Source organism: Engraulis encrasicolus, chromosome 19 (assembly GCF_034702125.1).
Source record: "Engraulis encrasicolus isolate BLACKSEA-1 chromosome 19, IST_EnEncr_1.0, whole genome shotgun sequence".
In the NCBI taxonomy this organism is placed as follows: Eukaryota; Metazoa; Chordata; class Actinopteri; order Clupeiformes; family Engraulidae; genus Engraulis; species Engraulis encrasicolus.
The window spans coordinates 33,755,015-33,777,135 of NC_085875.1; the positions used below are offsets into that span (position 1 = coordinate 33,755,015).

The 22,121-nt window shown below is 40.4% G+C and overlaps 1 protein-coding gene across 1 annotated transcript in view; it reads left to right on the forward strand.

The window, feature by feature from the left end:
* LOC134469850 (ATP-binding cassette sub-family C member 12-like) overlaps window positions 1-22,121 on the forward strand; it is a 57,880-nt gene that overhangs the window by 18,098 nt on the left and 17,661 nt on the right. The window contains exons 10-18 of the mRNA XM_063223878.1: window positions 12,006-12,099; window positions 13,387-13,449; window positions 13,747-13,830; window positions 15,163-15,266; window positions 16,144-16,356; window positions 17,221-17,447; window positions 17,656-17,793; window positions 18,418-18,607; window positions 20,330-20,419. Coding sequence (XP_063079948.1) covers window positions 12,006-12,099; window positions 13,387-13,449; window positions 13,747-13,830; window positions 15,163-15,266; window positions 16,144-16,356; window positions 17,221-17,447; window positions 17,656-17,793; window positions 18,418-18,607; window positions 20,330-20,419 — 1,203 coding nt within the window. The remainder of the gene's footprint in view (window positions 1-12,005; window positions 12,100-13,386; window positions 13,450-13,746; window positions 13,831-15,162; window positions 15,267-16,143; window positions 16,357-17,220; window positions 17,448-17,655; window positions 17,794-18,417; window positions 18,608-20,329; window positions 20,420-22,121) is intronic.

Sequence of the window (22,121 nt, forward strand, 5' to 3'; positions counted from 1 at the left end):
GGGGGAAAGCGACAATGCCGATATCAGCTTCAACAATAGTAGAGTAGAGTAGTAGAGTAACTTTATTGATCCCCAGGGGGGAATTCAAGAAATTCATCATTACTTTACCAGGAATTTAATCCAACTAACTAGGCCTACTTTGTCCTCATTTCTTAACCCATATGGACAAGTGTCTACTAGGCTACATACTGTTGGCACGTAGCCTACAGCAGAATAGCCTAGTGCTGCACCATGCATGTGCTCATTGGTGGGTTCACAGTTATGACACTGTCAATGCTCAGCTTTTGGTTCACAGATAATGGGATGAAGTGAACATCATGGACCAGCTGACACAGGGCTGCCTGCTGAGCTGTGCTGTTAACTCATCATCCTGTGTCACATGTGTAGCCCCAGCCCCATACGCGCACACACACACACACACACACACACACACACACACACACACACACACACACACACACACACACACACACACACACACACACACACACACACACACACACACACACATACTGGGCTCAATTTAAAAAAAAGAAATTGATTACCCCTGCTGTATGTCATATCTTGATGAGAATGGTGAGCTTAATATGGTACCTTAGGGAAAATGGCGTCTTTTAAAGCCAAACCAAAATGTTTACATTAGTCGAGTGTTACACTACAGTAAAGAGAGGGGGGGAGGGTGGGTAGCACCTGTAAGACATGAATAGGCTACTACTTTCACCCTTGGCCTTTGTGGGTAAATTCAAACATAGTATGCTGAAAGTGTGAATCCGCGTTTTCAGGTCGGAAGTGTAATATGCCCCCCTAATGTCTTGACAAAACCTTCCAGCCAAAGCTGTCAGCGGCCCTGCCTGTGCTGCTAGTGAAAAAGTTAACCATAGTCCTGTCCTTAGCGTTATGATGCTAGAGTCTGTATAACTTACAACCTTGACTAGATATGACCGGCCCACCACCAAGACCAGGGTGGAGTAGTGGAATAGGTTTATGCCATCAGATGATGGAACGGACACACACACATACGCACACATTCTTGCAAACAGGACTATTTGCCCACTGGACAGTAAATATTTGGCATATGGTTGCTCCTTTGTTTAAGTACAAATTCACATGAAATGTATTTTTATGTGAAAAAAAATATGAAATTAAATGTCTTTTTACATACACAGCACAAGCAGTAGTTTGGTTTAGACTGATTTCTCAGCAACTGTTTTAGTAATTGTCATCTTTTTCTCAGGTCTCATTATTATACTAATGAATTTATGATCGAAATTGTGATTGCAAATAGAAAATCCCTTTGTGACTTGTTAAGGACTTGAAAAAAAATGAGACTTGGACTTGGACTTGACTTGGCTGGGGTACGACTTGGACTTGGACTTGACTTGGTCAGATGTGTCTTGACTTGTGACTTGACTCGGACTTGAGTGGAAAGACTCGAGACTTACTTGTGACTTGCACATTAGTGACTTGGTCACACCTCTGTTATTATCTTTCAGACTAGTGTTGGTAATAGGCCTACAGTCTACAGTATTAATCAATGTATAAGTTATTGCATAGAATAACTAAACTATTTAAGATTGAATTGAAACTGAAACATTACATCAAATAGTCTTCCACATACGAGAAAAAAACAACCTGTCGCTTTAAATGAGCAGCCTCGTGAGGAGAGCCCCTCCCCTCTCTGTCACCGTCCACAGTTGCAGTGCTCCACTACCGTTCTGAATCTCTCTCTCAAGTTTTAACCACATCTGTCGCCGTTTGGTGTTTCAGCGACTATCAAACGAATCGACTGACTGCCAATTACAACTTTGAAAACAATAATTGACATGTTTGTGCTGACAACGCGAAGTTGTCGCGTCCTGACCGAGGCAACTACACAGGTTATAACGTAAAATGGCTCACTGGCGAGTAGCCTACTCAATCGCAAATTACATTGTCAGGTAAACGGCGCATGGATCGGAAAATCAGATCATTGTTGATGCAGATATGGTTATGAATGGTGGAAATGAAGGGGGGAATGGCGAAAAGTTATAGACAAGCAAAGATGCCTTCTTTTGGTGCAGTTGCAGCTGCGCAGAGCCAGCGCCTACATGCAGCGCCAGGTGTAAAGGCAAATGGTTGCGTGAGGAATTTAATATCTCTCGATCGGTTTTTTGATCGGCATGTTTTTCCGATCACCGATCAGGCTATTTTTGGCCATTATCGGCCGGTCATGATCGGCAGCCGAGCAATCGGAGCACCTCTACTAAATACAGTATGCGGTCACTAGATCTCTTTATAGCCCATTTTACGATTCCGGTGTCCGACAGTCATTCACCGTTCAAATAACATGCATAAGCTAAGCGCTAACGCGTTGAACATAACTCCCGCCATAGAATGGCCGTAGCGTCGAATGCGCAGGGCAGCGCACTCATTAGTGCCGTTCATAACGGCTGCCTCACCAGCTAACTTCACCTATCTAATCAGAGACCTGTTCATGTAGGAGGGGAGTCATCGAGTGACTGCCCCCCGTTTCGAATCAACCCTAAGTGATGGACACACGTGGCAAGCGGACAACCAACCAGGTCTTGGGGCCACTGCAGCGCAAGCAGGGGCATCATGTGACGCCGAGCTCAGACACATGGGGTCTCAGGCTGGCTAGCTCCCCTTTGGGTGTTAGTTAAACTAGTGGGGAAAACCCCACATCCAAATGAAACAAAGCAAAATGTCCAATGGAAATCCAAAAACAAAGGCAAAACGAAAGAGGGTCCCCAAAGTCCCAAATAGTGTAGTGGCTAGCTCCTTTAGCGACTTAGAACCAATGGCTGCCTCATATGTGAATGCGCTATCAGGTGTGTCCCCTATTGGGCTCACCTGCTGACCTTTCATGGCCTTAAGCTGACCCGGAGATCAACCGGTGCCCCCTTGTGGATGGGATGTTAAGTGTTCGTGTAATCACTATACTGAAGTGTCTAATCTACAAACCCCAACTCCATAGAAGTTGGGACGCAAGGTTAATTGTGAATAATAACAAAATACTGCCATTTTCAAAAAGTCTGGGTCTGACATTAGTTGGAGAACGGTACAAAGAAAATATATCAGCCATCAAAACTGACCAAAATTATTGTTTTGGGGGATATTCATGAATATGTAAATCCAATGCGTCTCAAAATAGTTGGGACGGGGACAATAAAAGGCAGCAAATGTCGAGGAAGACTAAAAACAAAACAAAGGACAACACTTAACAGTTAATAGCATTAACCGATGAGATGATTTTATATAAAAACAGTGTAGATTCCTATCTTGGACATGATTTCAACAGCTTAAATGGTAGGTGTATTCCTTGCCATGTTTTGCAATGTTTTCCTTTCTGTAGTGCTTACACTGTGGCAGGTCTTGACCAAAAGCCAGCCATTTTATGTCCTGCTGGTCCTTATGTTGGAGTTAAACTGTTAAAACATAGTAGAGAATGCAATTTGTCCTTACTATGTGGCAGTAATCGAAGATCTCCCTTCAAAATATAAAGCACGAGTGGCTTTTCATGCTGTTTAAAACCCATTTATTTCACCCAGTACTGTATTCAATTCTACTGGTGAGTTAGAACAGCTTAACCAATGTACTACTGCACCCCCATGCCATCATGGAGGCTGACTTTTGAAGTTAGCACTAACACAAATTGCATGGCCAATTTTCACTGTACTACAGGATGTGCAAGACTCTTATTTTCAAAAAGAATTGACTTCTGCAACTTCTGCTGACTTCTGTAAGCAAATTAGTTTCCCATGTCTTCTGGGTCTATTTCAAGTGAGCTCGGGTGGATAGGGGAATGTTAAACCCTTCTATCATTTGCACACATGAAGCGTCCTTAATATGGTCAATTTTTTTTTCCGGGGGAAAAAAAAAAATTTTTTTTTTTTTTTAAAAAAACCAAAAATTTTTTTTTAAAAAAAAATTTTTAAAAAAAAAAAAAAAAAATTTTTTTTTTTGGAAAATTTTAAGGTTTTTCTGGTTTTAAAATTTTTTTGGGTTTTTCCCCCATTTTTTTAAAAACCAAAATTTAAAGAAATTTTTTTTTGTTTTCCCCTTTTTTTTAAAAATTTTGGTTTTCCCCCCCCCCTTTAATTTAAAAAAAAAAAATTTTAAAAAAAAAAAATTTTTTTTTTTTCCCCCCTTTTTTTTTTTTTTTCCTTTAAAAAGGGTTTAAATTTTAAAAAAATTTTTGGTTTTAAAGTTTTTTTTTAAATTTTTTTAAATTTTCCCAAAATTTTTTTGGAATTTTTTTTTCTTTTTTTTAAAAAATTTGTTTTTGGGGGGGGGGGGGGTTAAGTTTGGGAAACCGGGGCCCCCCGAAGCCAAAAATTTTGGGGGCCCGGGCCAAACCCGGGGAAAAAAAAAACCAAAACCTTTAAAAAAAAACCCCCCCCCCCCAAAAAAAAAGGGGAAAAAAAAAATTTAAAAAAAATTTTTTCCCCAAAAATTTTTTTTTTTTTTGGGGGTGGTTTGTGTGTGTGTGTGTGGTTTTGGGGGTTTTTTTGTGTTTTTTTGTGGGTTTTTGGTGTGTTTTTTTGGGGGGGGGGGGGTTTTTTTTTGGGGGGGGGCCCCCTTTTTTCCCCCAATTTCCCCCCCCCCGGGGGGGGGGGGTTTTTTTTTTTTTTATTTTTTTTTTTTTTAAAAATTTTTAAAATTTTTTTAAAAAAACTGGCTTAAAAAAAAATTCCCTATTTTTTGAAATTTTTTTCCAAAAAAATTTCAAATTTTAAAAATTTTTTAATAAAAATTTTTTTAAAAAAAAACCCCCCTTTTAAAAAAAAAGGGAAACCCCGGGAAATTTTTTTCTTTCATTTAAAAAAAAAAAGGGGAAAAAAATTTTTTTGGGGGAAAAATTTTTTTTTTAAAATTGTGTGTTAAGGGGTTTTGTTTTTTTGGGGGGGTTTTTTTTTTTGTGTGTGTGGGTTTTTTTTTGGGGGGGGTTTTTTTTTGTTTGGGGGTTTGTAAAGGGGGGGGGGGTTTTTTTTTTTTTTAAAGGGGTTTTTTTTTATGAAAAAAGGGGCCCGGGTTTTTTCCCCCAAACCCCCCGGGGGGGGGAAAAAAAAGGGGGGGGCAAAACCCCCCCCCCCCGGGGGGGGAAAAAAATTTTTCCCCCGGGGGGTTTTTGGGGGGTAACCCCCCCCCGGGCCCCAAAAAGGGAAAAAAAACCCCCCCCCCCAAGGGGGCGGGAGGGGGGGGCCCCCCCCCATTTAAAAACCCCCTTTTTTTTTTTTAAAAAAAAAACCCCCCAAAACCCTTAAAAAAAAACCCCCCCAACCCCCCCCCCCCCCCTTTTTTTTTTTTTAAAAAAAAAAATTTTTTTTTAAAAAAGGGGGGCCAGGGTTTTTTGGGGAAAAACCCCAAAAAAGGGGGGGCCCCCCCGCCCTTTATTTCCCCCCGGGGGTCCCCTTTTTCCAAAAAAACCCCCCCAAAAAACCCCCGGGGAAAAACCCCCCAAAAAACCCCCCCCCCCATAAACAAAAAACCCCCCTTTTTAAACGGCCCCCGGGGGTTTTTTTTTTCCCCGGCCCCCCAAAATTTTTTTTAAAAAAGTTCTTTTTTTAAAAAAAACCCCTTTTTTTTCAAAAAACCCCCCCCCAAAACCCGGTTTATTTTCCCCCCCAAACCCTTTTTTTTCCCCAAAAAGGGGGGCCCCCCCCCCAAAAAAAAAAAACCTTTTTTAAAAAATTTAAAAAAAGGGGGGGAAACCCCCCCCCTTTTTTTGGGCCCCCCCCCCCCCAAAAAAAAAAAAAACCCCCCCCCCCGGGAAAACCCCAAAAATTTTTTTGGGGGGGCCCCCCCTTTGGGGGGCCCCCCCCCCCCCCCCCCCTTTTTTAAATTTCCCCCTTTTTGGGTTTTTAACCCCGGGAAAAAGGGGAAAAAGTTCCCCCCCACCTTTTTAAAATTTTTTTGGGGCCCCCCTTTTTCCCGCCCCTGCCCCAACCTTTCCCCCCCCCCCCTTTTTTTAAAAAAATTAACCCAAAAAAAAATTTTTAAAAAAAATTTTTTGGTTTTTTTCTCCCAACCTTTAAAACCCCAAAAACAAAAAAAAAAAAAAAAACGGGGAAATTTTTGGGTTTTTAAAAAATTAAAAAAATTTTTTTGGGGGTAAAAAACCCCAAAAACCCCCCCCAAAAAAAAAAAAAAAGGGGGAAAAAAGGCCCTTTAAATTTTTCCCCGGCCCTTAAAAAAATAACCCCCAAAAAAAAGGGCCCCCAAATTTTTTTAAAAAAAAAAAACCCCCCCAAAAAAAAAAAATTTAAAAATTTTAAAAATTTTTTTTTCCCTTTTTTTTGCCCAAAAATTTTTAAAAAAAAACCCCCTTTAAAAATTTTTTGGAAAAAAAATTTTTTTTTTTTAAAAAAAATTTTTTAAAAAAAAAAAAACCCCCCCCAAAAATTTTGGGGGGCCCCCCCAAAGAAGGGGTTTTAAAAAAAAATTTTTTTTTGAAAATTTTACCCCCCCCCCAAGATTTTTTTTAAAAAAAATTTTAGGTTTTTTTAAAGGGGGGAAAAAATTTTTTTTGGGGGGAAATTTTTTTCCCCCAAAAACGGGTTAAAAAAAAAAATTTTAAGGGGCCCCCCCGGGAAAAAAAAAAAGGGGCCCCCCAAAAATTTTTGGAAAATTTTTTTTGGGGGGGGGGGTTTTTTTTCCCCCCCCTTTTTTTTTTTTAAAAAAACCTTTTTAAAAAAAAAATTTTTTAAAAAACCAAACCAAAAAATTAAAACCCCAAAAGGGGGTTTTTTTTTTGGGGGGGGGCCCCCCCCAGAAAATTTTTTTTAAAAAAAAAATTTTTTTTTTAAAAAAAATTTTTTTTTGGGAAGGGGGGTTTTCCGGGGGCCCCCCTTTTCCCCCAAAAAAAAAAAAAAGGGAAAAAAAAGAACAAAAGGGGGGAAAAAAAAACCTAATTTCCCCAAAAAAAAACCCCTTTCCAAAAATTTAAAAAAAAAACTTTAAAAAAAAAAAACCAAAAATTTTTTTTAAATTTTTTAAAAAAAACCTTTTTGGGGTTTTTTTCCCCCCCCTTTTTTTCCCGGGGGGTTTTTTTTTTAAAAAAAAAAAAAAAAAATGGGGAAAAAAAAAAAATTTTAAAAAATTTATTTAAAAAACCCCTTTTTTTTGGGGGGGAAAAAAGCCGGTTTCTTTTGGGTTTTTTTAAAAAAAAATTTTTTTTCCCAAAAAAAGGTTTTGGGAATTTTAAAAACTTTTTTTTTTTTTATTTAAAAATTTTTCAAAACCCCGGTGGTTTGGGTTTTTCCCCCCCAAAAAAAGGGGGGGAAAAAACCCCTTTTGGGGGGGGGGGGGAGAAATTTTTTGTACCCCCCCCCAATTTTTAAAAAAATTTTTGAAAAAAGGCCGGGGGGTTTAAAAAAAATTTTTAAAGGTTTCCCAAAGGGAAAAAAAACCCTTTTTTGGGGGAAAAAAAAGGAAAAACAAAAAAAATTTTTTTTGGGGTTTTAAAGGTTTTTTTTTTAAAGGAATTTTTTTCCCCCCTTTTTCCCCGGGGGTTTTTTTTTAAAGGAAAAGGGGGAAAAAATATTTGTTTTTTTTTAAAAAAATTTTTTTTTTTTGTTTTTTAAAAATTTTTAAAAATTTTTAAAGGGGGGGGGGGGAAAAAAAAAAGAAAAAAAAGGGGGAAAAAAAATATTTTTTTTTTGTGGGGTTTTTTTTGGGAAAAAAAGGGAAAAAAGGGAAAAAAAATTTTTTGGGGGAAAAAAAAAAATTTGGGGTTTTTTTTAAAAATTTTTTTTTTTTTTTTTTTTTTTTTTTTTTTGGGAAAAAGAAAAAATTTTTTTTTGGGGGTTTTAGGGTTTTTTTTTGGGGTTTTTTTTTTTTTTGTTTTGGGGGGGGGGTTTTTTTTTAAAAAGGGGGGTTTTTTGATTGGGGGGGAAAAAAAAAACTTTTTTTTAATTTAAAAAAAAAAAAGGTTTTTTTAATTTTGGAAAATTTTTGGGGGTAAAGGTTTTTTTGATTTAAACCCTTTTTTTTTTTTTGGGGGTTTTTTTTTTGGGGGGGGTTAAATTTTTAAAAAAAATTTTTTTTTTTTAAAAAAATTTTTTTTTTTTAAAAAAACTTTTTTTTTCCCTTTTTTTAAAAACCTTTTTTTTTTTTTAATTTTTTTTTTTTTTTTTTTCCCCCTTTTTGTCTTTTTTTATTTTTTTTTTTTTTTTTTTTTTTTATTTTTTTTTTTTTTTTTTTTTTTTGTTTTTTTTCCCTTTTTTTTTTTTTTTTTTCTTTTTTTTTCAAAATTTTTTTTTTTTTTTTTTTTTTGGGGGGGTTTTTTTTGGGAAAAACCCCTTTTTTTCCCCCCCCCAACCCTTTTTTTTCCCCCCCTTTTTTAAAAAGGGGGGGGAAAAAAACCCGGGGGGGTTTTTTAAAAAATTTTTTTTTTTTTAAAAATTTTAAAAAAAAACCCCCCCCCGGGGGTTTTTTAAAAAACCATAAAAACCCCAAAAATTTTTTTTTTACCCCTTTTAAAAAAACCGGGAAAAACCCCCCCAAAAAAAAAGGGAAAAAAAAACCCCCCAAAAAAAGGGGGGGTTTTTTAAAATTTTTCCCCCCAAAAAAAACCCAAAAAAATTTTTTTTAAAAAAAAAGGGGGCCCCTTTTTCCCCAAAAAAACCCCCCAAAAAAAAAAAAAACCCTTTTTTCCCCTTTTTTTTTTTTTTTCCCCCCCCAAAAAAAAAATTTTTTACCCCCTTTCCCTTTTTAAAAAGGGGAAAAAAACCCTTTTTTTTTCTTTTTTTTTTTTTTTCCCTTTTTTTGGGGACCCAAAAATTTTTCCCAAAATTTTTTTTCCCCCTTTTACTTCCCCTTTTCCCCCCCTTTCCCCAACCCAAATTCCCCCCCCTTTTTTTTTTTTTTTTAACCAAAATTTTAAAAAAATTTTGGGCCCCAAAGGTTTAAAAAAAAGGGGTTTTTTTTTTTTTTTTAAAAAAAAACCCCCCCTTTTTAAAACAAAGGAAAAAAAAACCTTTTTGGGGCCCCCCCCCCCCCAAAGGCCCCCCCCCTTTTTTTTTTTAAAAAAAAAAAGAAAAATTTTTTAAAAAACCCCCCCCAAAAACCCAAAAAAAAAAGGGGGGGGGGGAAAAAACCAAAAAAAAAAAAAAAAAAAACTTTTTTATTAAATTTAAAAAAAGGGGGTTAAAAAATTTTTGAATTTAAAAGGGGGAAAAAAAATTTTTAAAAAAATTTTTTTTTTTTTTTAAAAGGGGGGAAAACCCTTAAATTTTTAAAAAAAAGGAAAAAAAAAAAAAAGGGGGTTTAAATTTTCCCTGTTTTCCCCCAAAAATTTTCCCCCCCCCCCACCAAACCAAAAAACCCAAAAAGGGAAAATTTTAAAAAAAAAAAAAAAAAACCCCCCCCCCCCCTTAAAAACCCCCCCCAAAAAAAACCCAAAAAAAACCCCCCCCCCAAAACCCCCCCCCCCCAAAACCCCCCCCCCCTTTAAAAAAAAACCCCCCCTTAAACCCCCAAAAAACCCCCCAAAAAAAAATTTCCCCCCCCCCAAAAAAATTTTTTTTTCCCCCCCCAAAAAACCCCCCCCCCCCCCCCCCCCAAAAAAAAAAAAAATTTTCCCCCCCAAAAAAAAAACCCCCAAAAAAAAAACCCCCCAAAAAAAAAAACATTTTAAAAAAAAAAAAAACCCCCCCAAAAAAAAAATTTTTTAAAAAAGCCCCCAAAAACCCCCAAAAAAGGGTTTTTGGGGGGGCCCAAATTTTGGGGGGGGGAAAAAAAAAAGGGGGTTTTCCTTTGGGGGGGGTTTTTTTAAAATTTTTTTAAAAAAAAAAGGGGGTTAAATTTTTTTTCCCCAAAACCCCCCCCCAAAAAAAAGGGGGGGGGAAAAAAAAAACCCTTTTTAAAAAAAAATTTTTTTAAAAAAAAAAACAATTTTTTCCAAAATTTTCCCAAAAAAGGGTTTTAAACAAAAAAAAAAAAAAACCAGGTAATTTGAAATCTGTGTCACTGGATTGTAGCTTTTGAAACCAGGTTTCCCATTGTCTTAAAACAGAGGTGGACAAACCCTGTGACACATTTTCCCCAGCCAATATAATGAACCAGCTGATCCTAATTACAACTTAACCCAGGTTGATGAGGTAATTAGTGAAATCACCTGTATTGGGAGCACAAATAGAAGGAATATCTAAGCAGGGTGTATTCAGTCGATCCACTTACACAGACTTCAGTCTCAGGACAGACTGGTGGTCAAACTGCTATATTCAGGCAAAATTGCAGTTTTGCAATTCCTTGCTGCCTTGGACCACTGCTAGTATCAAGCAAGAAATTGCAAAGCTGTATGACTGTTATCTTTGTGCGTTTCACCTGTGGGCCTACAATTCATGGAGGAACATCTGTACTAAAGCTGTGAATGCTCCTTGGAATGACTAGGCTACAAGTCAGTCAATACAACTGTATCGAAGAGTGCCATTACCTCTTTATCCCATCACCTGTGGTAGTATTTCACTTTACTCCATCAGATGAGTACCATAATTTACCTGAGAGGCCCTTGGCAATGAACTCTGGACCTGGTGATACCCATGACATACCTTGAAGTCACTTAAGTGCAGGTTTTGGGAAGCCACTCTTTCCAACATCACATACAGTTGTATTGACTGTACTCTATTGAACTACTGCAGGGATTTCTTGAAAAAACATGAGTCATTCCAAGGAGCATTCACAGCTTTAGTACAGGTATTTTCCACCAGGTATTAACAGCTACCTGTTCAATCCTGAAGGCCTACAGGTGAAACACACAAAAGTCATACAGCTTTGCAATCTCTTGCTTGATACTAGCAGTGGGTGAGCTGGTTCATTACATTGGCTATATTTGGAATATGTGGCACTGGACTTCAGCTTTGGAATGCAGGTTGCCCATCACCATCACCATTGTTTTGTATTTTCATGGAGCTGGTGGACCCAGAAGAATTCATCTAAATTTCACCATATTTTACACAGAGTGATTTAACATTTTTATCACACAGCTGAGGCAATATGTTTTCATTGGGTAGCTTGATGCACCGAAATGTCCATTTCTATTCAGGGCTGGCCCGGGCACTTTTGGATTTAAGGGGCCCCCCTCATTATTATTAGTGGCGGAGAACTGACTCACCGGTGGGCCCCGCACCCTCGTGGGCCCCTATTTTCAGTAATAAAAAAATGGGGGCCCGCGAGGGTGCAGGGCCCACTGGGAAATGCCGGCTATGCCAGATGGCCAGTCTATTCCTAGAGTTTGACCATCACCATTATTTTCTATTTTCATGGGACTGGTGGCCCCGGTAGACTTCATCCAAATTCCAAAATATTTTTAGTGTTTTTACTGGGTGTAGAACATTTTTACTATAGGGCCAAGGCAATATTTTTTCATAGGGGGCATTTGATGCACCCTAATGTACTTTCCCTAATGTCATTTTCATCATTGATTTCCCCAAATGGTATTTTAGTTTGACAATTTTATAGAGAAGTGTAGACAAGAGGAAATTAATGTAATATTTTAGTTGACTAACATTATTTTAGATTTCGTCGACTAAAATTGTATGAATTTTAGTCGACTAATACTAGACTAAAACAAAAATGATTTAGATGACTAAATTGTGACTAAAACTAAAATTACATTTTCGTCAAGAGACTAAAACTAAAACTAAAACTAAATAAAAAATTCTTAACACTGCACTCCATCAGCCAAAAGTTATGTACAGGGAATTCTGACAGCAGGCTGTGAAAGTGCTCGGGAGAGTCACCGGTCACTTACTATTGACAGCCGACTCGGGACAGTAATTAATTAATTTTAAGTTCTACGTTGTGCCCCTTTAAGTTTTCATGGTGGTACAGGATAACATCAGGGCGCAACTTTCGAGCTTCCATGTTAGTCATGCTGATGTGCTGCATGCTGATTGGTCCATCTAAAAGCTTGTTCTTATTGGCCCATGTTTGTGGGGTGGTGTTCTCAACTCTGTGGTGTGTCCTGTAACATACATGCTGATTGGCCTGTGTGTCCTGTTTAGGAGCAGAATGAGGAGGCTGCAGCTGATTCGTTCTCAGATGAAACTCCACAGCCAATAGGGGATAAGTCTGTCAAGAATGGAATCTTAAACATTGGTACATATCCCTTTGTGTGTGTGTGTGTGTGTGTGTGTGTGTGTGTATGCGTACGTGCGTGCATGTGTGTGCTTATTATGTGTGTTTATTATGCCTTTGCCAGCTGGAGTTTCCGGAGACAACTGTCGCAGTGAGTCTGTCAAAGTGTCAATCCAGCACAGAATTTTATTTGTGTAATAACTTCAGAATGGGTGGATTGATTTTGAAATTGAAAGCCCAAATGGGATACTCCCCTTGTCATTGGGACTGGGAGACAGGAGACAGTGTTCACTGCACCCAATGAAACAGCATATTATGCCTCACCCATGCAAGAGGGCAGCCTGAAACTGCGTCTCAAGGGAGTAGTGCGGCTGCATGGTACCATGCTCAGGGTACCTCAGTCATGGAGGAGGATGGGGGAGACTATACTGCTTAATTAGTTCCCCCACCAACCTGGCAGGTCCGGATGCCAAACTGATAGTACCGAAGACTTCAATGTGTCACCAATGCAACGAAGTGGGATCAATTCCGGACTCCTAAATTGACATGACTGAAACTTAAGCCATTGAAATCCATTTGTCTCATTAAGGAGCTTAGAACCTTGGCAGCTTAAGAACCTTGACAGCTTAGAACCTTGCGTAATACTGATTCCAGAAGAAACTCCTCATGAATGTTTATTTCTTATCAATCGTCTTTTAGTGCCTGGTAATACTCTATAACAGATATAGCATTTATACTTGGACTAGGGCTGCAAATTATCGATTAATTCATTAATCATTAGTTGATAGCCTTATCGATCGACTTACGATTAATTGATAAGCGGCGTTTTCCCCCCGAAATCTCAATGTTTCTCGAAAAAAACTACTGAATCTTAAAAAATGTATTAAAAATTGAGGTAAAATACCACATTTAAATGAATTCCTATTTCAACTCTTTAATCCAAAGGTGATTTACATATTCCCACTATTCACACCCCTCTTCACACACACTCTTCACATGCCCATTTCACCTGGGTCTCTTGTCAGGTGGATTGTCGATTAATTGCGATTAATGTTTTTTAATCGATTAACGCATTGATCGATTAAAGTCGATTAATCGATTAATCGTTTGCATCCCTAACTTGGACTTGTACTACTTTTGAAGACCAATGCTTTCAAGATGTATTAATTGTGTGTGTGTGTGTGTGTGTGTGTGTGTGTGTGTGTGTGTGTGTGTGTGTGTGTGTGTGTGTGTGTGTGTGTGTGTGTGTGTGTGTGTGTGTGTGTGTGTGTGTGTGTGTGTGTGTGTGTGTGTGTTTCCGCCCGGCAGCCTTTAACATGATGGATGAAGAGAGGGATGGACAAAACGTGGGGGAACGTCCTGTTAAGACAGGTGAGGAAGACAGACACACTTAGAAATGTGAAATATGTTTGTACTTTTATTTTGTTAATACTGTATTATTTTGTCACTATTTTCAAGACACACTTCCTTGGTGGAATAAGCAGGGTCATCAAGGTGTGTGTGTGTGTGTGTGTGTGTGTGTGTGTGTGTGTGTGTGTGTGTGTGTGTGTGTGTGTGTGTGTGTGTGTGTGTGTGTGTGTGTCTGTGTGTGTGTGTGTCTGTGTGTGTGTGTGTGTGTGTGTGTGTGTGTGTGTGTGTGTGTGTGTGTGTGTGTGTGTGTGTGTGTAGAGAATCAGTTGGTTAAACAGGAAGTTGCTCAAGAAGGCTCAGTAACGTGGAGGACGTACAAACAGTACTGCAACGCTGCAGGAGGTTAGAGACACACACACGCATGCATGCACACACACACACACACACACGCACACACACACGCCAGACTGTTCACACAAAATGGCCCAGTATTACATGCCAATGCATTGCAGGTGTTGTATGACATACAGTATTGGTTTGAGTATAATTTCACACTGTTAAGAGTGGCAAACCTTGTTCGGCCAGCATATTATATCCATACATGTAAATCCAAGTTCTGTTTTCTGTTCTTAGTAATTAATAATTGGTAATTAATGTGCAAGCAATGAATATGCAAAATATTTTACATTTACAGTAACATATTTTAATCCATACAATATAGTGGTGTTAGCTTTGGTTGCACCACCCTTCATGATACAGCTGTGCCACCTGTGGCCAAACCATGTGATCACACCATCGACGTTGAGCACATGGAAAGCAGCGGAAGTAATAGACTTTGCATTGAAGAGCAGGCGGCAGAAGTGTTCAAAGCTGCAAAAGCGTTTCTTGAGCCGAGGGCTTTAAAAGCGTTAAAATAGAAGTTGAACTTCAGGTAAAAATATGTAATGAGCTTGGCGTCAGCAAGCGTCAGACAATGGAATATTCACATTATTCTGAACACGATCTTCGGTTGGTTGCTCTCCCTGATCGAACGTTTCAGGTTGAATCATTTGCCGTGTTCAACGCCCCTGACCTGTGCTTTCCAGGCAGGAGTCAGCAGCGTTCTTCTTTCAACGCCGGCATATGTTTTTTTGTCATATGCTCTTGAATTCAAGAATTCCTGAGTAATGAAAGATATTTTTGTTTTCTTTACTCAGAGTCGCAAAAGTAAAGAAAAAAAGTAGAAGATATAGCTCTAAAAAGTTTTCGTTTTTTTTTTAAGTATCCATGTTTAAAAAGCGGCAGATTGTAAAAAAGAGATGAGTGAAGAAGTGATTGATGGTTTAGCGGTAAGTAGCCTGATGACTTTAGGAAAGAAGCTTTCCTTTAGTCGGCTGGAATGGCATCTAACGCTGCCTTACTGCAGGTACTGTAACAGATACCCAGTAAGTCACTTTGCACACTGTAAGCGTTAAAGTGATACTGTACCATTTTTGGAAATAAGTTTATTTTATACTTCTCCTTGAGTTAAATTATTGGGCTGTACCTTTCTCCTGCACTTTCAACCGTTATCTGAGTATGGCAGTGCAAATTTTACCTCCAAGCTAGCAGTTAACATTGAGTCTTATGAGACCAGCTGGTGGCTAGCTGGTCTCATAGTGTAACGTTGTGTCTTAACTGGTTAATATGAGCTTATTTCCAAAAATGGGACAGTGTAATGTAATGTAATGTAATGTGTTTGTGTCCACTGTCCAGGCTTCTTCACGCTGTCGTTGGTGTTTCTGGGGTTCATGCTGCTTGTGGGGACGACAGCCTTCAGCGACTGGTGGCTCAGCTACTGGCTACACCAGGGATCAGGGGTACGCACGCTCGCTCGCTCACTCGCTCACTCACTCACATACATTCAGCCCAAGGCAGCTCACACACACACCTAGACACACACACCAATTATAAAGTGTCCACAGTGGGACACTAATAATATGGTTTAAAACTAGAAATGTGCTCAGAGAATGCAAACCTACGCCAAGAAAGAAGAACATTAGATATTAGAACATTTGACTATGTTACACCCTATTTTTTCAAGTCTTTCTGCCTTGTTTTGGTGGAGAAATTTGTATATTATAAGACAAAATGTGACAATGGGGCCAGCCTAACGGCCTAACGGTTGAGGAGATTAACTTTGGATCAGAGGGTTGAAGGTTCAAATACCACCCCTCCACGCTCTACCTCACTCAATGACTCAGGTGCCCTTGAGCAAGGCACCTACCCCCTAACTGCTCCAGGGACTGTAACCAATATCATGTACTTAGAAAAGTAACTGTTATTCGCTTAAGATAAAATCGTCAGCTAAGTGTCTTCATTGATGGTAGCCGCTCTGTGGTGTATGACCGTACAGAAACTAGACACTCCTTAAACCTTAAAGTGTCCCACTTTAAGGCAATCTGCCCCCCTATGAGATGTAGTAACTTAGTAGGGAATTTACTTAGTAGTAGGATTCTCACGTCCACGTTCATGTAAGAAATTGTGTGTGTGTGTGTGTGTGTGTGTGTGTGTGTGTGTGTGTGTGTGTGTGTGTGTGTGTCTGTCTGTCTGTCTGTCTGTCTGTCTGTCTGTCTGTCTGTCTGTCTGTCTGTCTGTCTGTCTGTCTGTCTGTCTGTCTGTCTGTCTGTCTGTCTGTGTGTGTGTGTGTGTGTGTGTGTGTGTGTGTGTCTATGCGTGCGTTTGTCTGTATAATAGAATACCACAGCGGGACACCTCATGGGTAGCAGTGATGGTGGTGGTAACGTGACGGCTGGCAGCATCACAGACAACCCTGCCCTTGACTACTACCAGCGTGTGTACGGCCTCACCATACTGCCCATGCTGATATTCAGCGTCCTCAAGGCATACTCCTACACACGGGTCACGCTGCGCGGCTCCTCCAAGCTACACAATGCCATGTTTGACAAGGTGACACAATCATAAGCAAATAGATCACAGCCTACCGTACATGTTCTGCACTTCTGTCTCATCATAATTATGTAAAATTCACATCGTATAGTATGTCTACAGTGACAACAAACACCATTCTACTCTACATTACTGCTAATTTGTGCTACTCTATTCTACTGACTTCTTCTCCAGTCTGTTCTATTTTACGCTACTCCACTCAATTCTAGTGTAGCCTACTCTATTCTGCTCTCATGTCCTCTATTACTCTGTTATTGTGTTATACTGTACTGCATTTTTCTCTCTAGTTCTTGCTTTCTTTACTCCTTTTACCGCATCTCTGTGTATGAAATGCACCTTACAAATGAATCTGCCTTATCTTGCTTTGTGTGCCTTGCCAATGCCTTGCATTCTATTCCATCCATTCTACTTATTCTATGTCTTTATTCTACTCTATTGCATTCTATTGTACTGTATTCTACTCTATTCTATTCTATTCTATTCTATTCTATTCTATTCTATTCTACTCTACAATACTATTCTACTATACTCTCCTCTATCCTACTCTAATTTAGCCTACTCCATCCTCTATTCTACTCAACCCTACTCTCTATTCTACTCAGTCCTCTTCTACCCTATCAAAGAAAAAAGCCTACCACACACCTGTTTTACTTGGTTCATTTATTCAGAGTGAACAACGCGTTTCGCCTCTTTGTTCATTTTTTTATTTATAGCGCAAACTTTTTTTTGCCTGAATCTGACTCAAACCTGATGACACAAAGTCAAACAAGTGCGCGGTAAACCGTTTACCAGCAAACAGAAACTGAACATGGATCCTAAAACTTCTGCCTCTATGCTATCCTGCTGCACTCCACTCTACTCCAGATCTTGTTCAGTCCGATGAGCTTCTTTGACACCACCCCCACCGGCCGTCTGGTGAACCGCTTCTCTAAGGACCAGGAGGAGCTGGACGGGGGGCTGCCCCTCAGTATGGAGGTCTTCCTCCAGTGTGGTCTGGTCACCACCTCCATCCTCATCACCATCGTAGCCGTCTTCCCAATCATGCTCCTCGTCATTGCCCTCCTAGGCCTCGTGCTCACACTCTTTCTCTAGTAAGTGTGTGTCGGCGTGCATGTCTGCATGTGTGTGTGTGTGTGTGTGTGTGTGTGTGTGTGTGTGTGTGTGTGTGTGTGTGTGTGTGTGTGTGTGTGTGTGTGTGTGTGTGTGTGTGCGTGTGTGTGTAACTGCGTGTGTGTGTAACTGCGTGTGTGTGTAACTGCGTGTGCGTGTGTGTGTGTACGTGCATGTGTGTGTGTGTAGTATTTTCCAGAGGGGCATCCGTGTGCTGAAGCGGAAGGAGAATGTGAGCCGCTCTCCCTGGATCTCTTTGACCACCTCTGTCATACAAGGCCTCAGCACCATACACGCATACGACAAGAGGGACCAGTACATACACATGTACGGCAACACACTCGCACACACACCCCCGCACCCGCACACGCATGCACACACATGCACAGTCAGGCCAGGAGCCATACAAATATTGTTTCGCTCCGGAGAAATCGGGAACTCCACCCACGTTGTTGGGAAGCAATCGACTTTGAGCAGCTCCAGTGGCCCTGGGGAGAGGCGAGTTCAACGCAGTGACGTGGTTTAAGCAGAGACATTCCATTGGGATTAAGAAAATGTTTGGTTTAAACTTTGGCACAGACAAATATGTTTATATATTAGGCTTATTTTTTCGATACCGGTTGGGGGCTGGGTTTCACAATGGGGGCGGGGTTTTGCAATGGGCCACCCCTTTTCGAGTGCCACCCCTAGGACCGCCCCTGCATACACACACACATGCACGCACGCACGCACGCACGCGCACACTCACACACATGCAAGCACACATACGCAAGCACACTCACACAGCCTCAACCCCATACACACTTATAGAAAGAGAGAGCAGTTTACAGTATGATATATATGCATGTATGACACAATAACAGCTCTCTCTCTCTCTCTCTCTCTCTCTCTCTCTCTCTCTCTCTCTCTCTCTCTCTCTCTCTCTCTCTCTCTCTCTCTCTCTCTCTGCAGGTTCAGGGACATGACAGACACCAACTCCAACCTCTACCTGTTGTGGAACTCCAGTACGCGGCTGCTGTGCAACTTAGTGGGCTTGCAGTCGGCCCTCAACATCTTCATAGTGGCGCTGTTCACCATGCTCACGCCCAACGACACCATTAACGCCTCTATGAAGGGTTTAGCCCTCGCTTACACTATTCAGGTGAGCCATTCATTATTAACAATTCATAATAATACATTGTTGTGACCTATAAGGCCGCTTTCACGCCAACGCGGTGAAGCGGCGCGTGACGGAATCGATTTTTACTGTCGGTGGCGAAAATACATGGAAACAAATCTGTCCTTCCACTCCAACTGGCGTTAGTCGGACGTTAGTCGGGCGTTAGCAGCGCGGGAGCCGGCTCCGCTCCGCGCTGAATTTGGAAAATAGAACTCGAGCAGATTTTGGACGGCAGCGACCGGCAGTGTCTCGTTCAAATGAATGCCAAAGTAGCACGACAACTTTGGCAGTGGGGGGGATTTTGAACTGGACTGGCCGCGCACTTAATAATTCAGACCCTGTTTACATAATAATAATAATTTAATAATAATAATAATAATAATAATAATAATAATAATAATAATAATTGTATTTGTATAGCACTGTATCATACAAGGCATGCAAATGAAAGTGCTTAACAAATGGGAAAAAACATCAATGTTAAAGATTGATTTAAAGGAGAAGTAGAGAGGAGAGACAGAAACATGAGAGAATCCTTGGCTGCGTTTCTCGAAACCGTAGTTGCTAACTATTTTAGCTACTTTGTTGTTTAAAGTATATAAACATTTTCGTAAAAGCGTACCTTATCTCTGCGGGCCTTTTGTTTTCTTGTCAACAGTTTTAGCCCCCTAAAACTGATCTTACTAAAACTGGAGATTTAAGAGGATATTTTTTAAGAAATGCACACAAGATGGATATGTGTAAGAAGGAAGTAAGATACTTGCCTGTTTCTGAAAATGATGATGGGCTGATAAACAGGCAATTCCATGATGAGTAGAGTAGAGAGTAGAGTATCGTTTATTGATCCCAGGGGGAAATTAAGGTGTCAAGTAGCATACACACATACATAAATGAAGACATTGTCCACAAGACGTAACACACATATTACACATAAAATAATCATCATATATAGCTCACTGTTACATATATTTGCCAAGGCATCTCTCTCTCTCTCCCTCACTCTCTCTCACACACACACACACACACACACACACACACACACGCACAACACACACACACACACACACACACACCAAAAATAAAGTGTAAAGTGTCCACAGTGTTCACATGTGCCTTTGCTGAGTGGCACATAGAAGCCAAGTGTGTGTGTGTGTGTGTGTGTGTGTGTGTGTGTGTGTGTGTGTGTGTGTGTGTGTGTGTGTGTGTGTGTGTGTGTGTGTGTGTGTGTGTGTGTGTGTGTGTGTGTGTGTGTGTGAGAGAGAGAGAGAGTGATGAGACATTCCACATACAATGCAGATTTATTTTATCCACATGTCGTGTAAACTTGTCAACAGATTTAGCTCCCTAAAATTGATCTTTCTAAAACTGGAGATTTAAGAGGATATTTGTAATGGATATGTGTAAGAATGAAGTAAGATACTTGTCTGTTTCTGAAAATTATGTGCTGATAAACAGGCAATTCCATGATAAGACATTCCGCATTACACTGCCATTTCTCTTGATATAGCAATTCAGATTTATTTTATCCACATGTCATGTAAACAGGGTAAAACATTTTAACAGATATAAACATATCCGTTTTCACAAAGTATCTTCATATTTTGTATTTATCCAAGGTCTCAAAATAATGCATTGTTACTACTAGTACCTATACCTGTTCATGCTCACGCCTGAGGACACCATTGACCATCTTTTCATCTCCAGCTAACCAAGTCGTTGGCGTATTCGATACAGCAATCTACGGAGGTTGAAGCCAAATTCACATCTGCGGAGAGACTGCTGGAGTACATCACGGTAACAAACACACACACGGGAACGCAACGCAACGCACACACATACACACACGTGCACGCGCACACAGAATGCTGTACTAAGGGCGGAATTCTCCCGTCTCCACTTAAGTCGGTTTTACGCACGCGGATCCTACGCGTATTCTCCCCTCTGAAATATGACCACACCCCTCGCGCTTAACTCCGAAAAACAGCGCGTAGCCCAACATGGGCGTGATATATGCTAAATGGGAGGATGACTCTTCCCCGACTTCATCAGTTGTGGTTTCAAAGAAACCACGGAGCATGGATTTTCAGATCAACCATGTGAAAACCTCGGCAGTCCATTGAGATCCAAAACTGAACTTTAAAGGATAGTTCCGGCGTAAAATGAAAGTTTCACCATCGCTTTCCCATGCCACATAATGTATCTAATGATGAGCCATTCCGGGCAATGCCGCACCGTTATGGAGTTAGCAAATTGTAAGCTTTTTGGTGAAAAACGCAGCCAATGCATCACGGCGGGGCCAATTATAGTCCTATTATTTTCTGATGTTTCCCCGCTATAAACAACTTCAAAAACGCACACACTTCATCACAAAGGTCTCGTCAATCAAACCGAGGCACAGAGAGGGTCATCGGACCACACAGTCTTCACTGGCCAGTGTTTTCAGAGGTGTCTCACTGTTGCAACTCTCTGACCCGGATGCAGGCTACTCAATCAGGTGGCTAGGAAGGCTAAACATGGTCCGCGGTTCTTACACTGGCTGCGACCGTAAAATGAAACGCTGGAACCCCGACCGTTTTCACCGACTGCCACTGTCTAAACCAGCCATATTACGGGAATGGCTAATAGCATTAGAAGTGGACGAAACTGACGTAAAAACCCGGAGGGATCGCTACTACCGTGTGTGCAGGCAGCAGATTTGAAGAGTTGCATGGAGAGTACAGGAAGGCAGACTACTCTTACAAAGTAATTGCAACACGGTATAATATAACATGGATTCAACTTTGTAATAACATACCAGTGGTGGTGTACTTACATCTGTAAGAGCACTTCTAGTACGACTTTATAAAATTCCTCCAGCCCTCCTCCGTTGCGTAATGGTCCATCTGACCTCGCGCGCCCTCGTCATCAGAGTCTACTTCACTGAAACTACTCTAGCATGCTTGACATCAACCACATCGAATGCCTCAGGTCGCACAATTTCACAATTTCACTTGCCATCCCGTGCTAGTTTGTTTTGACAGTGTATTTATCTCCTGTAGTGGGCTACATTTACTGCGTAGGCTATGCCTTCCCAAAACAGAGTGTTTGCTGGCAAAGACGCGCGGTGTTGCAACCAGTGTCACAGACAGTCAAGATTCATGAGCCAGACATATTTACACATGTTTCTCTCTCTTCAAACATACCTCCATAGCCATGCGCCTTTTTGGCACAGCATTCCTCTTTAGACGGTTTCGTTTTGGTGTTCTATCTCCCTTACTCTTCTTGTAGCCATCATCCTCGAAATGCTCCCTCCACACACGGTAGCGATCCCTCAGGGTTTTTATGTCAGTTTCGTCCACTTCTAATGCTATTAGCCATTCCCGTAATATGGCTGGTTTAGACAGTGGCAGTCGGTGAAAACGGTCGGGGTTCCAGCTTTTCATTTTACGGTCGCAGCCGGTGTAGGAACCGCGGACCATGTTTAGCCTACCTAGCCACCTGATTGAGTCCGGGTCGA